Source organism: Trematomus bernacchii, unplaced genomic scaffold (assembly GCF_902827165.1).
Source record: "Trematomus bernacchii unplaced genomic scaffold, fTreBer1.1, whole genome shotgun sequence".
Lineage (NCBI taxonomy): Eukaryota > Metazoa > Chordata > Actinopteri > Perciformes > Nototheniidae > Trematomus > Trematomus bernacchii.
Genome location: NW_022988043.1, coordinates 22,722,946 through 22,738,801, shown reverse-complemented (window position 1 = coordinate 22,738,801; position 15,856 = coordinate 22,722,946). Strand labels below are relative to the sequence as shown.

General features: G+C 39.3%; 1 protein-coding gene across 2 annotated transcripts in view; it reads right to left on the bottom strand.

The window, feature by feature from the left end:
• LOC117472637 (zinc finger MIZ domain-containing protein 2-like) overlaps positions 1-15,856 on the bottom strand; it is a 33,726-nt gene continuing 17,870 nt past the window's right edge. Inside the window, exons 12-21 of one of the 2 annotated variants that reach the window (XM_034117942.1) lie at positions 15,288-15,366; positions 14,193-14,324; positions 13,599-13,704; positions 11,538-11,695; positions 8,718-8,785; positions 8,570-8,638; positions 7,464-7,765; positions 5,462-5,631; positions 5,149-5,349; positions 1-4,626 (exon numbers count right to left, since the gene is read on the bottom strand). In XM_034117942.1, the coding sequence (XP_033973833.1) occupies positions 4,519-4,626; positions 5,149-5,349; positions 5,462-5,631; positions 7,464-7,765; positions 8,570-8,638; positions 8,718-8,785; positions 11,538-11,695; positions 13,599-13,704; positions 14,193-14,324; positions 15,288-15,366 (1,393 nt within the window). In that variant the 3' untranslated portion in view covers positions 1-4,518. The remainder of the gene's footprint in view (positions 4,627-5,148; positions 5,350-5,461; positions 5,632-7,463; positions 7,766-8,569; positions 8,639-8,717; positions 8,786-11,537; positions 11,696-13,598; positions 13,705-14,192; positions 14,325-15,287; positions 15,367-15,856) is intronic. The other variant, XM_034117943.1, reaches the window with a different exon arrangement.

Below are 15,856 nucleotides of genomic sequence, written 5' to 3'. Positions count from 1 at the left end.
CAACATACAAAGATATTAATTTATTGTGATACAAAACAGAGAAAAGCAGCACATATGAGAAGCTAGAACTGGATCATATTTGGTATTTCTGCTGGTTTAAAATAATTCTAGCAAATTCTAGCTAATACCTCTGCTGCTGTAATGTTTTATATTTCAGCATGGGATTAATAACTGATTTTAAATGTAATCTTCCTTTTGATTATTTTTCATGTTTTTTCCTCCAGACTTCTTCGCAAACATTTCATTCAGCTTATGCATAACTGACTATTAAAATAGCCACTGTGTGTCTTTCCAGTGTGTGTTTATTAAATTACAAATGGTTTGTCATTGACATTATTACTAAATCATACAGTGTGATCATGTACAGATTTATTTTTGAGACATGGAGACACCACAACTGTCAGGACTGTAGTCACTTCACAACAAACAGGATAATGAGGAGGAGGATGAAGATGACCCCTCAGTAACTCGAACATAACAAACGGCTCTCGGGGGAGCTCTGTAATCTCAGAGCAACAGTTCTAGGCATTAACAGAAACTTTCCAAGCTTTTTGTCACATATTTTTCTTCTGCTGTTAACATCACCGTTCTTCGTGAAGGTTGTCAAAACAAATGTGCCAAAACAAGTTGCTCTATAGACTGTCTTTGTGCCATGATGGGGTGGGTGGGTGAGTTAAACCTCACCAAAAGACTTGACTGCAGGAGTGAGAACACCAACGACCCTCCAGGTTAAAAGCCCCAGAGTTCACATGACAAAACTTTTACAAAAGCTTTATACTGAGAGATGTCTATCCAGATGTCACTTAACACTCATTTACACTCAGCAACCCAACGTGTAGTGTGATCCATTCTATCTTTCTTTAAATCCCATTACTGCGGATTTACTAACCATGACGCTGGTATTGTTTTCACATAATGAGTCTGTCGGATTTCTTTGACTAATCTACTTTGGAGATCAAAATGTATCGGCAGATGGGTGTGTGAAGCAACGGAGGAGCCTCCTTCCCTTCATTTACGCCGCTGGCCTGGTTTGGCATCACAAAACTTTGCGGTTGCGTTGCCAGGGAAATTTGGATACATGCAGATATGAACCGCAATTGGCCGATTAACTTAAATAGCGCCTACATGACAAAACATTTTGAAGAAATTAAAGGTTATTATAATTTGGACTGTATGTTGGGAAAAAACAAGATTTCCAGAGATATCGCATAGACATTTTGGGTAAATGGAACCTATTTTCTTCCGACTTTTATTTGACATTTTATCTAAATGGTTGCGGACAATTAAACAGTTGATTAACTTACTGTTTCAGTCACACAACAGCTAAACAATACACGGAGTGATCAGGGGATGGATATAACTTCCTGTTTGAATCGATGGATCAAAAGTGGAAAACAAATGAATTGATTGGTTGTTTTAAAGAACATTTTAACATTGTTGTTCTACAAAAAATATTCTTACCATGTTATCTGTCATGTATAAAAGAATAACATCCGACATTTAGAACAAAAAAACGATACTTATTTGCAGTTCTGTATTTAAGATGAAACTTCAAATCCATGACAACAGTAACAATCAATGGTGGGAGAATACAAAATAAAAATGAACATGAAAAAGCTTGGTCGCTGTTGCTGGGTGTAAATGGTGCCTTCAGTGTCTCCACATATCTCAGATGAAAAACAAACAAAAATGTCCGACGGAACAGATGCTCCTTTAAAGCTAATTTTCTACTTTTTATACCTTTACATTTAAAACGTGTGGACCAGAAACACTCTGCCTTTAAAAGGACCACGCCGCTCATTCATCACAACTCACATCCCGTCTCTGCTCAACATTAAATTAATCTGACTGGTAGGAATTAACTGAAACCTGCTGAAGAGAAGTGTAAAAGCTGCTGGATGATCAGCAGTGACGGGGGGGGAGTGGGGTGTGTGTGTCTGGTTAAAGGAAAACTTCTGTATTTTTCAATCTTGTCTCACTTTTTTGTGTGTGTATCTGAAAACTGGTTCACACAGGACCAGTATTTCAGATGGACCCAATCAAAAAAACATGGGAACAAATATATTGCAAAAGAACCAAAATAAATGTCAACACACAGAACTAACAGAAATAAAATAAGGTCGGCAACTTTAGGTGACATTTTGAATTGACCAATTCAAACGTGGCAGACTCGGGGGGTTATGATCACAGATGATCTCTGCACTCATTACAAACTACTAGAAGTCCCCAGGTCACAATAGTCCCGTGCTAATAGGGCTATAGTGACTAATGAGGACAACATTTCATTTAGTCTGGTCCAGTATTGAGTAAGAGTGCTGCAGCCAGTTAGCCCCGTCGATGTGCGTCCTCCAAGTGTTTTTAGCTGAGCTAGTTTTGTCCCCGACAGGCTCCGGTTCTTAAATCTGACGTGAGGTGACTTGATTTCTGAAGAAAGTGGTGAGTGAGAGTTGAGTGTGGGTACAGAAAGAGGTATCAAAAGATTATTGATGTACGGCTGAATAGTTAGCCGCTTTTGACAAGTCATCTCTTGCTAGATTACAGAAGGAGACTTGTCCTTCAGCAGGTTTAAAAACAAAAAGAAAAAACGACGGATCATGGGAAATATAAAGTAAATACATTTGATTTTCTTTATCCTTATTATATTTATAGAAACACACTGAGGGGGGAGTGAAATTGAGCCTAAGGATTTTACATTGAGCGATGAGCCCTTTTTTAGTTTCCGTGTTATCCAAAAATGTCCAATAACTCTATTTGAGTTCATGTAAAAATATAGATATGTTTTCACAGCATGTCTTTATCTAGGACATTTTAAGCTTGAATTCATATTTATTGACGTCGAGCCCTTCGACCAACTTTTTCACTACGGCCAAACTATTGCTTTCCCTTCGGCACAAAAGGTGGCTGGCATCTTACATAACTGATGAGTTATACCAATTTATAGAACGCTGATTTAATAAAGAACACCAACTAATTTAAGAAACGTTATTCAAGTCAAGGATTTGGTTCGAGGATTTAGGAAGATGTCATTAAATATGACGAAAGATATTTGAAGCTTCATTGGAATACCTCAGCAGAAGATTTAAATGTAGAAAAAGTGATATTTGATAAATCAGCAAGTCATATTGAACACAGCTTTTTTTGTTGTTGGAGTGAACAGTTGGGGATTTGATTGGAGTGATATTAAGCTAAGAGAACAAACTTGTCTGTATGCAGAGAGCGAAATTGACCAATCCCAAACATGGACAAGTACTACTACTCTAAGCAGAGCAGCATATTTGACTAATGCAAAGCAAACTATAACATTACAGATACGAAGAACACATAATTGAGCCTGAAGGAAACACAGTTGCAGCTGCCAAAAGCAGGAGGGACAGCTGGCAAAAAAAACTGAATGATTAAAATAACAGGCTTAGAATATCACTGCCCATGTAAGGCATGAGTAGATCGGACTATAAATACCTTTCTGTAATAAGTTAACGTGTAGCTTTAATGTATTCTTATAAATAAAAATAATATCTGATGTTTAATTCGTCCTCTTTTGGCAATTATTTCTTGTTTGACCTTTTTGTCTTATTCTCTTAGCAGTAAACCACGGCGGTGTACAAATAATGGAGCAAATTAGTGACAATATATATCAATATATTCTTATCGTATATTGTGTCAGCTTCTCGAGCCGTGTTACTTTGCTACAAAGTACTTTTATGTAAAGATATGAAAGTTGAATCTGCTTTTCACCTTTAATCCTGTTTTTGAACCATGTTTTTATTTGCTACCAAGTCCCTTGGGTTGCAGCTGACAGAATAACGTTTTGTTCCGATGGTTACCCCCCCCCCCCCCCCCTGCTCGCTACATACAACTGTCCTCTGATCTTTACCCTGCATCATGTGAATGCAGCTTAAGGGTAAAATAAGGTAGAATCCAGCAGTCGATGCTTTCATATGCTTTATATAATCTGCTCTGGTAAAAAGTGACCAACCTCGACTGAAAACCTAAAGCGAAATAAAATGTTATGTAATAACAATGTAGGCCGTCCCTGTCAGTGGCTAGAAAATAACTTTTAGTGGAGGTACCTCAACAGTGCGGAGCTCTCACTCAATACTAACCCAGTTTAAAAAATGGTTAACATTTGTCAGTTAGACACCAAAACATGGGGAAATTGGGTCCCTGTTAAAAAATACAGAAGTTTTCCTTTAAAGCAGTGGTGGTCACCAACTTGAAACAGTCAGAGCTTACTGTGAGCGGCAGGGTTGTCGACTCCGGGGAATGAGTAGGAAACATCAAAATACAGTTTCAGAGAATAAAAAAAAAAACAATAAAATAAAGTTACCATCATCGTCACACACCAAAGAGATTTCATATTTAAAAGTTTTTTTTTTGTTTCCTTCTAATCCTCCGCTCCATCCTGTGCAGATGACGGCCATGTTGGACCGCCAGTCATGTTGGCGGGCGAGGAGAGAAAGAGTTCATATCTTACAGTAAAGTTCTGTCTCATGTCTGGAGGTGTGTGTTTGCATGTGTTCAGTTGTTCTCGAACAGCGACAGCAGGTCGTCGTTGTTGTTGTTCGGGAGGTCCGGAGGTCCGAGGTACGACAGCAACTCGTCTGGGTTGGTCAACTCTGGAAGCAACTGCAGAAAAAAACCAGATGAGATGAGTTTCTGTTAGAATCCGGGCAATAAAAGCAGTTTCCCCTCTCCTGTAGTGTTCTATAGGTTTCTGTACAGTAAATGGTCCCAAAGGATAAAGTCCCTGTGTTCCAGAGGGAGTTATCTCCCACACACCTCTTTTTGAAAATTAAAGCATGGAAACATGTCACAGTAGAGGCACAAAATACATGTACATAGATGAAATTAAACAATTAATTAAGAAATACTTCATTTAAAGGTTTGAAGTTAAAATTCTCTTCAGAACCTGCATCAGGCAGTGATCACATCATGGTTAAATACTGTAGTCTGTTGGCCAGTGGTGGATGAAATAACCCTTTACTTCATTAAACGCATCCTCTCTCCTTTGAACCTAACACAAAGTAATGACAGCTGTCACTATGCAGATATGATATATATATATATAGTAATTGATGCATTGTATTTGTGCGCTACAGGTTGGACCCTTATCTAGTGACAGTGGAGTTTCAGTCTGGTTCTACTCACGTCCAGAGACGCTTCAGGACCCTCTGCTGACCCCCCGAGACCGAAGGAGCTGTCGCCTTGGAGACGGGGGTTCTGGTTGCTACGCTGCATCATCTGGTTGCTGCCGCCCCCCATTTGAGAGTTGCCGTGGAGACCCTGCGACTGCTGCTGGGAGAGAGGAGCACCATGGGAAGTGGAGTCCAGACGGTTCGAGACCGACATCTGAGAGGAGGGAACGAAAGGAGAGAGGAGAGGAAGTAAGGAAACACTGACAATTTGAGTTCCCAACTCATAAAACATGAAGATGTCAATGAGGACGTTGATGATGGTGTACCTGTCCAGCCAGCGGGTGGGGGGGTGGTTTGTCGGGAGTTAGGAGGGCACTGGAGAGCTCAGACTGGTAGGAGAGAGGGGGAGGACCGGGGGAGGAGAAGTCCCCCCCGACTCCCGGAGTCCCGGGACCACTGAAGTCTGAGAAACTATGTTGGCTAGGATAGGACGGAGCTGAGGACACACACACGCACACACACACACACATTAATACATCTGCTCGTATACAATGATCAATTAGCCAGTTTAGCCCTGGGCCTGTTTTTCAGGCCTCAGGCTCTAAATGACATGCCCAGAACAAATGACTATTATCTTCACTTCTAAAAGGGGTAAATGAATCATCTTTTTTCTCAAAGCAATGATAAACCTGTGAGTTGGATGCAGAAAAGTCAGAATCAACCACCCTTGAATGATGAGATCGGAGACTAAAAGCTTTAGGAATCCAAACTATAACATATAATGTTATACCCTGTATCAAGATTGATGCAAAACAAGTGACATTTGACTTTTTAGAGAGATTTAGAAAAAAAATCATTTGGGTGCATTTTCCATATCTCTGGCCCCCCTCGGTCGATTTTGATGATTGACACCTCTTTTTAACCGTTAGAGCCAATATAATCGAGGGGGACGTTCCTAAAATCCATCTAAACATTACCCATTGGTGAATGAGTGATGCGTAGCCAGAATGCCCCGGAACCGGAAGCTGTCACACTCTAGTAGCTATCGTAGCAGCTAATATGAAATCTCCGTTATTGACATAAAAATGGAATGATGGATTATCAGTAATCATTTCAAAGTGACACAGACACATTGGATTAACCTATGGATTAACCTTCAGCAGCGTTTTTATCCCTTTAATGCCATTGAACACAACGTTTGATCAGAAAACAACAAAGGTAAGACGTTTTTAGCCGTTTTGGCTCAGTAAAGCTAATTTTGTTGTTTGTTGTCGTTTTGCCGCGAGTTCTGATCGCTCAGTGATGATACTTATATGTCTGAAATCTGTGGAATCTGAGCTTGCTAATCGAGATCTTGTTTGTGCAGATACGATAAGTATTAAGGGTATTTTACCATGAGTTCTGTGCTAAGTGCGTTAGCATTCTTTCGCTCAGGGCTAATTCAGAGCCTTTGTTATTACCCTTTTGTTTCGTTTAGCTAAAAATGGTTAATATTGTCTGATAGCTGAGTTTCTTCCCGTTAAGTGGATATGACACATTCATAGTTTATTACATGTTAAGAAGCCCTCAGATGCTGTTTCTTGCAAGATGTTTGCGTTTTTTAAAGGATTAATAAAAATGTTCCACTATATTGTGTCAAGCACAAATCAGACGTGGCATTTCTTCAGGTTTTGGATCAATAGATTTTGTTTATGTTAACACCTTGTTTTGTTTGGTTTAACCGAACCTAGAAGCATTTACCCAATTTTGTGGACTCTGGTGCGGACCATACTACAACTACCCTTCCTCCTCGAAAGACAACATTTTTCGAGGAAGAAGGGTACCATAAATGCATCACTTCATTGGTTCCAAAAAACGATTTTGTTTCCTGTGAACTGTAGCACCGATTATAATGAATTGCAGTTCATCAGATCACCAATGAGACCCGGTCCCCCTCTAACTGGACCTTTAGGAGTGACCTTGCCTTTTAACTTTGAGAATGGAACTCCATCACATTCTGTCAAAAACCCTCAGATGTTATACATCAAAGCAGATCAGAACAATATAGTTACCTTTCCTACTCTGTCAAAAGAAAGATACTGATGTAGGTAGCCAGATTTTCTTCCAAGTGTATCAACAATGTAACAACATTTTGAGAAAATCAGCAAAAGAAAAAAAGATTTTTTTTTATAATCTTGATGAGCAGTAGAAGATGCTCAGCGCCTCAGGGACACCACGACCTCGCCCTGGTGCTTTTTAAAACGATAATCGTGTATTTTAAGACCACAATATTTATACTTGTACTTTCAGGTAAAAGATCAAAGTAATTTCTCCAGTATTGTTTCTTACTTAAACATTTTAGACAATCAGATCTTGTCTCCCGTGTACCTGGTCCAGGGTAGTCAGGCGTGTTGCTGTTATTGCTGCCCCCTAGAGGAGGGTAGGGCATCGGGGAGGCAGAGGAGGAGGGGGCGGGGCCTAGCGATGCGATCATTTCCATGACGCTAGGCAGGACCATGTGACTCGGGCTGAGGGTCCGGCAGCGCTTCAGCACCGGACCGTCAGACTCCTCCTTCACATGGATGTCCGGCTTCACAGGGACCGGCTTCCAGCTGCACACCGGGTCGATGGTGATCTCCTCGTACTCCGAGCTGGGGGGGGGGGGGGGAAGGAGAAAGTGTTAATCCAGGCAAAGAAAATAAGGGAAAATGTGTCACCTTTTATGCAGATATCCAATCAGTGTTGATGGTAAATGAAGCGATTCATTTTTGAGTTTGTGATTCATTGGCTGAGAAAACAAGTTCTCCTACTGCAAACATATGTTGCTGTTCCTGCATCAAACGCTTTCCTCTGATGTGACGGGGTTTGGTTCACAGTAAAGAAGGAACACATGTTGGAGCCTTGATTTGCGTTCTCTGCCTCTGGGTGGCCAGGCTCGAGACGCCTCGCAAAAAGAGACATTCTTTATTCCCTTCCCTTGTATTGCAAACATAATATTACTGACGAAGATCCATTCTTAATGTTTTGGCTGACTAGGTCGTTCATCCGTTTCCTTTTTTGAGCCAGAGTTTAATGTATACTTTTCTAATATAATTCTTGGGGGGGGGGGGTTATATAGGTTTTTGTACATGTAAATGGTCTTGGCCAAAGTTCCAGAGGGAGTCTCTCTCCCACACACTTCCCCCCCCCCCCGACTGTAACGCCTCTATTGGACTCATTTGATTACTTCAAGAACATCTCTGAGCGGTTGACCAATCACAACAGATCGGGCCAGATAACCAATCAGAGCAGACTGGGCTCTGGTTTCAGACAGAGGGTGAACAGAGGTGCTGCAGCACAGGCAGTATGAGGAAAATAAAGGTACTGAGGAATTTATTATTTTAATAGACTCAATTTATGGTCAAGACCCAATGGACATCCACATAAAGATTAACACTCAACATGCCATGTCTTACTTCTGAACGTAGATGAGGATTCCCAGCATGTACTGATCCACCTCTAGACCTTCCAACAGAGCTGTTTTACTGTGGGCGCACACACACGGGTTATTCAGGATATCAGAAATGTGTAAAGAAATCGTTTAGTGTGTTTGTGGAGACATACTTGCACACAGGGCATCTCCATGTTCCCCTCTCACAGTTGAGCTGCAGGTACGACTCCAGATCAAAACACTGCGGACAGACAGAGAGCAGTGTGATTTTATGATATATCAAATACATTTATGGCAATTTCTTCTGTTGAAATGTTTACCTCTTATCGTATTGTTTTTAGACATATTGTAGGAATGTGTTATATACTTTTCTTCTTAAAGGTCAACTATCATGCTATTTTTAGGCAATAGCATAGGTCTTAGATATATAAAAAACGTTTCTATGAAGTGTTTTGCTCAAAATACCAAACAGATCACCCATTCTAGCCATGCCTCATATCCCTCTATTTCACTTCCTCTTACTAAAGTGCTGATTCGGGGTATAAAGCTTTAAAAAAAAAAAAGGGGGGCGGAGCTTATGCCTGCTCATGCGGACCCGGCAGATACTGTCTAAATGCTGCGGTGATGAAACGCCACATCATGTTCCAAAGCACATCAAGGATTATTTCTGAAACAGTATGGAGCTCAAATGTTTTTTCTCTTGCGGGTTTACCACAAGGTGAGTTCCTTTTTTTATTTCCTGCTTTTTTACACATACTCTCTCCAGTACAAGTTAGCTCTGAGTGTTAGCGATGCTTGCTAATGTAAACAAAGACCACATTACGTCCAAAAGAGTCGGGCATTGATTCTGATAGCGAAGTTTCTGATAGTGCCGTGGGTCCACCATCCGATATGACGTAATTTACGTCATATTGGACGCAAATCTGGATCAGCTCCGTTGTACTCCCGTTTTTAGAGATTTTATTTTCTTGTGAGTTCCCCGACACACCGGGGACACATATTTATGTATAAAAGACATCAAAACGTGCATTTTGCATGATAGGTCACCTTTAAATGATGTCTGTTAAGATAACCTGTACATTTTTAGGCCGATGATGACAAATCAAATCAAGTTTTATTTATATAGCACATTTTTAAACGATTTTTGGTCGAGCCAAAGTGCTGTACATATAATAAAAATACCCTACAGTAAAGACACATTACAGCAAATACAACAGCACAGTTTGTGCAGAATATCAGTATGAGAAAACGACACCCTCTGTCCTTAGACAAACACAATGCATGTGTCCATTTATTTCATCCTTTTGGAAGCCAATGGCAGACTGCTTCTCTTGACAAGCAATATTACACTTTTATTGCCATCAATAATATTTAGGGTAATTAATGAACAATTTTGAGTTGTTCGGCACCTTTTATTTATTCGTTTGAAAAAAACTCCTAAATTAAATCTTAAGATTGTAAAAGATGCCATTAAGAAATCCAATTTGCATTTCGGGGGGCATAGAAAAAGCCACTTTGAAAAAGAATCAATGTGTAAAATGGGTTAACACAATCATAAATGATATGATACATTTGATTAAATCATAGTTTTATTATTATAGTTTTTAAAGTTACCGCAAAAAGTTCAAGTATAAATAAATGAGATATCAATATTAAAATGTGGGATTCAGAGTTATAATTATTAAACCACACCATCATTTTAAATCTGACTTTCTTTTATTGCAATAAGTGTTTAATAGGAAGTGATGTAGGAGTCAGAGTTCCCGTTAGCCGGTAATTACCGGACTATGACCGGTAAAATATGCTGAAGACCGGCAAATCTAAATCTCTCCGGTCAAAATGTCCGGTCAAAATAATTTCCCCTTTAGCGCAATACCGCATCAGTTGCGCCACTTATGTGACAGACAAGAATAGTATGTGACAGACAAGAATAGTATGTGACAGACAAAAGAGTATGTGACAGACAAAAGAGTATGTGACAGACAAGAATAGTCAATTATAATGTCTACACTTAATGTGGAGAAAGAGATGTCCTGTATGGGTTGATTGTGCGTTGATCTGTTGGTAATGCCTCGGGGTTCCCGTGGGCATGTAAACAAATGCATAATGCTGCGCTATACTTTGTGGCCTCACCCGGTTGCATAGCGACGCTTATTGTTTAGGTGTCTTTTAATAAGCAGGTAGTCATATCATTAGCTAGAACTAGCTAGATCTGATCGATATGGACATAAACGCGACTAAAGTCTAATCTGACGAGAGAGAGATCAGCTGCTGCTGACGAGTCGACACGCAGCCCTGCATGATCACCTGCAGCGGTGAGCGGAACAAAACACACACTTCAGGTTAGAATATCACACGTAGCTATTTTAATTACCTCTCAAACTACCTAAACTAGTTATAGATATGTTTAGTTTTACTGTCGGGTCCTTACTGATCCGCGAGCTGCATGATATTGACAGGCTGTCAGGAGAGAGAGAGCACTCCGTTTTTTATTCCCGTGTTATTGTAAGTTACTGTACACTTCTGAATAATGTAGTTAATCTACTATAATTAGTTTGTTTAATATCGAATTATATCAATTTGTTTTAAAGCTCAATAAATAACAAAGAAGACCTTTGACCGGCACTTTTCTACTTTTGTCCGGAAGATTTCAACTTTAACGGACATTTTGACCGGCGAAAATATTCTAACGGGAACTCTGGTAGGAGTGATCTGTTGATGTAGAGTATTACAATCACATACACTACTTGACATTTATGTTTGTGAAGTTATATGTCTGTGTATGTAAGTTATAATAACCATTTGTTTTGTGTCATAAAAAAAACCCCAAATATTCGATATACTCTATTTAAGAAGAGACAATGCACATTAATTACCACCAATTCATGTAATGTTTTAAGTAGTCAAAGAATATAGATTGTACTGTAGCGATCCCTGGTGGGTTGCTGTGACAAGACCGGTGTGGAGCGTCCTGATTGGCTGCGGGGTCTGACCTGTATGTGTCTGCAGTCGTGACCTCTGGCGGGCAGCTGGATGCGGCGGAAGGTGATGGGACATTTTAACGAGACTCTGATGGCTGTCTGCTCCACGCCGTCCTCTCCGTTTAGCCCAGGGGTCCCAGGGATGGAACCGCTGCTGAAGTTCCTCTTTACTGAGGGAGAGAATACATTTAAATACATAAAAACAAAAACAAAACATTGAAACTCACAGATTGAATAAACCCTTTTCATAAGGCTGATACTTCCGTGTCTTTGTGAAAGAATAAACAGCAGAATGTAAAACACAAGGACACTGAGATTACATTTTAGCCCTGAAGTGTTTCATGACTTCCTAAAGTCTTTATCATTTCCCAGTTTCTCAGGGAGGATTATCTGAGCTTTAAAACATAAAAACACATCATTTCTAAATGCAGTATGGGAACACCCAATTTATTTAATGATAATGTGAAACAGCATTTGTAAACTATTATCCTTTATGCCAAGCCTTTTATTTAGTATTTATTATTAAATATCTTGATTTCCAATTGTTCTGTTGTCTTACATAATACACTTGTAAGCAATACAAGTGATCAGGTTACATTACTTTTATATTGATACTTAGATTACAGTTTTTTTACATGTAGCCAGCGATTATAACAAAATACATTAAAAGTAATACTCCCAATCCTGACAGGAAGTATAAGCTCACAACAGCCTCATAACTATTACGGATCATATGCGGAAAAGGAAGAGGTAAATCAATAAAGGTTTATTTAAAGTGACTTTTACTCGAATCAAACATGTCTCTAAAAATAGCCACACACCCACACACCCACACACACACACTTCACACTGGAATCAGATATTAGCCACATTAAAAAAAATTATGTGAAAAGCCAAACAAAAAAGTTGGATTTAATGCAATTCATCTGAATTGAGCACTTAGGCGTGCAGTGTTAAAATGTATTAGCATGATATTTGTGACCTGCTCTATCAAAATCTGTCACATCGACCCAAAAACACATTTTGAGTGATGTACAACGATGGAGGGGAGAATCTAAAAGTTACTAAGTACAATTACTCAAGAACTGTACTTAAGTACTTTTTACTTCTACCCCACTACAATTCAGAGGTAAATATTGTACTTTTACTCCACTACACTAATGAAGTACTTTTAGTTACTTTGCAGATCTGGATTAATGATAAACAATATGTTTAACACTTAAATCTGTCAAAGTCATTAAAACTAGCTGCACCTTTACCAGGTTGATAAACACATCAATAATTAAAATCAAAACTTGTAACAGAGTACAAGTAAAAGTGTTCTACTTTTACTTGAGTACAAGATCTGAATACTTCATCCACCTGTGCATTGAGGGCGGCAGTAGCTCAGTTGGTAGGGATTGAGGAAGTACAGGGTATATGCAGGAATCCTGAAGTTAAATGTAAAACCTTTTAAGACCTTTTTTAAGACCCTTTCCATACATTTTAAGACCTCATCGCCACTTGGAGTTTTAACCGGTTACATTGGCGCAATATTTACTATACACAGTATTGATTGTCCTTCCTCCTTATCTTCCAACCATTTGGACGCAAACTTGCATTTCCCCATAACGATGTTGTTTAACAACCGGCGTAAACGGACCTTTGCGCACTATCAAGCAGTGAGCGTGCGATGTCCTGTTCAGATGACGTCAAATCCAACGGCATGCCATAAATAAACTACACAGAATCACACTACACACCTACGCAATGATTACATTCAGGCACACTGTAGAATACAACCTCTTTGGACAATTTATATACTTATTGAAAACAAGCTACAACATGTAATACCTTGGAAAATGCCGTTTAATACTTTTTAATAGCCTTCATTTTCGCTAAATTGATTTATCAACTTTTAAGACCCCGCGGACACCCGGAAGTACTGCTGTGGTGCCCTTGAGCTGCTCCTAATACTAGGAAGGGTTAAATGCAGAATCCACGCCAAGATGGCTCCATTATTTTGTGTCTCAAGTTCCTGTCCAACAAAGCATTGTTGTTGCTGGTTTGATTAGCCTCAGGTAAATAACTTACTCTTAGTGACACAATGCTCTGCAGGCAGCAGCCTCTTCTTCATCAGACCCTGAAGCACTGAACGGACCGACGGACGATGAACCAGCTGGAGGACAAACAGGTGAGACTGGAGAGAAACAGAGCGGATGATCAATCACACATTACTTTAAATCTCTAATATTTCTTAGAATTCAAAGGCTTTATTGTCAAATGCACAGTAGCTACAGTGTGAATATGGAAATGAAATTCTTAAGTCCCGAGCTCCTCCAACATTGCAACATAATATATATAAAATTATAAAATAGTGCTGATTGCGTTGCGAGGCCAATGTGCAAGTAATGCAGGTAAAGTAAACTATATACATACAAATATATATATATATATATATATATATATATATATATATATATATATATATATATAATATATATATATATGTACACACACAATAAGCTAAATGCTGCAGAGAATGTTTTGAGTGACCAAGTTAATGCAGGAGTCTTTATACATGTAAACAGTGTGTGTGTGTGTGTGTGTGTGTGTGTGTGTGTGTGTGTGTGTGTGTGTGTGTGTGTCTGTGTGTGTCCGTGAGTGTGTGTCCATGTGTGTTCTTACGCAGCAGCAGGCGGTCACGGTGATCTGGATGGTGTTCCTGCCCGGCTGACACACTTGCTTCAGGTACAAAGGCTTGTGGGAAGTTTTGTTGTCGCCTCGCTCGATGGTGAGAGGAGTCGCATTCACACTCACCTGTGGAGAAGAGAAGGAAATACAAATGTAACATGTGTAAACCCTCTATTATTACAGACTCTAAGATGCTGAACTGAAGGAACATTTATTTGTTCCTTATCTTTTCACCTGACTGTCCAAATACCTCACTTTAACATGTATCTAACTGTGAAGCCAAACTTTTATGGACATTTGTATTTATTTTATCTTTCTTGCTCCCTCTCTAGATTAATTATGCTATGTCTGTTTCTTATAGCTATCAGTTTAGATATCGAACCACACTTTACAGAAGTTTCTGCCGTTTAACTTTACATTTAAATGAAAGAGCCTTCAGGTGTATCCTCCTATGACATGTTCTTTATGATTCTAATCAGTGCTGGTAGGAACTGTGTCTGAAACCACAATACCTACAATTTAAGATTGACATTATTTAGGATAGAAAGGATAATTTCTTCCAACAGACCACATCAGGACCAGATTCTAAAAATGTAGGATAGTTACACCAGGACGTACATTTTTATTCTTGGGGAAATGTAGCAATTTGGTTCTATTTTTATTTCAGATCTTTGTGTGTTTAAGGCAGACGTGTGTCTTTGGTTTGCATTTTTTGAAATCTGCTGTTAAAAAGGGTGTATAAAACTCTTTAAAAGCAATGTTAAAAGGAGCACTAGGCACTCTAAGGTGAGGGCTACTACAAGGTTAAATAAATATAAATAATAGGCTGTTTGTTGAGGTAGCAAGCTAGCTCCACAATGTGGCCTACTACAAATATTTTCAGGCAAGGATTGCTTTCTTTGAACAGGGGACCTTATCTTTGTCCTTAATGCTTTTGTATTTGTACTGCTTATCTTCTGCTACATCAGCTTTAACACAGTCTTTTTACAAAGTTAACATTTTCTTGTATGCGTCTACATTTAAAACCAAATAATAGTAATTAGGGTTAAGAAGAAAAGCGTGGAGATAAAAGAAGGGTGGAGGTTGGACCTGGACGGAGGCAGGCCAGTTGGTGTTCATCTGTCGATCCTCGTGGTGGTAACACTTAAACTGGAGCTCCAGGTCCGGTCTGACACGCACACAAACACAAACACATATTTATCTTTCGGAACAAACACTCAATATATGTACAATTCTGCGGTACTTGTGCTTTACCTGACTAGTTTAAGATAAGATAAGATAGTATTTTATTGATTCCAATTTGGGACATTTTTGTGGTCTCTGAAGTGTTAGGAGCAGTGGGCTGCCATCATGTATGGCGCACGGGGAGCAGTGTAGGGAACGGTGCCTTGCTCAGGGACACCTCTGTAACAGTTGGCAGTTGTCAAGCCAAGTCCCTATGGGACAACTGCAGTTGGCAGCCTATGGACTATGGACTTTGCCACCACCGCCCCTTAATGTTATGCTACCTTCTACATCTCAGAGGGACACAATGTTCATTTAATTTACTACATGCATTTGATAACATTAGTTCCCTTTGCTATATTAATAATACAAAATATAATTACAAAAAATATTCAAATGTTTTATTGAGATTTAAACTGTTTCAATCAATGTAG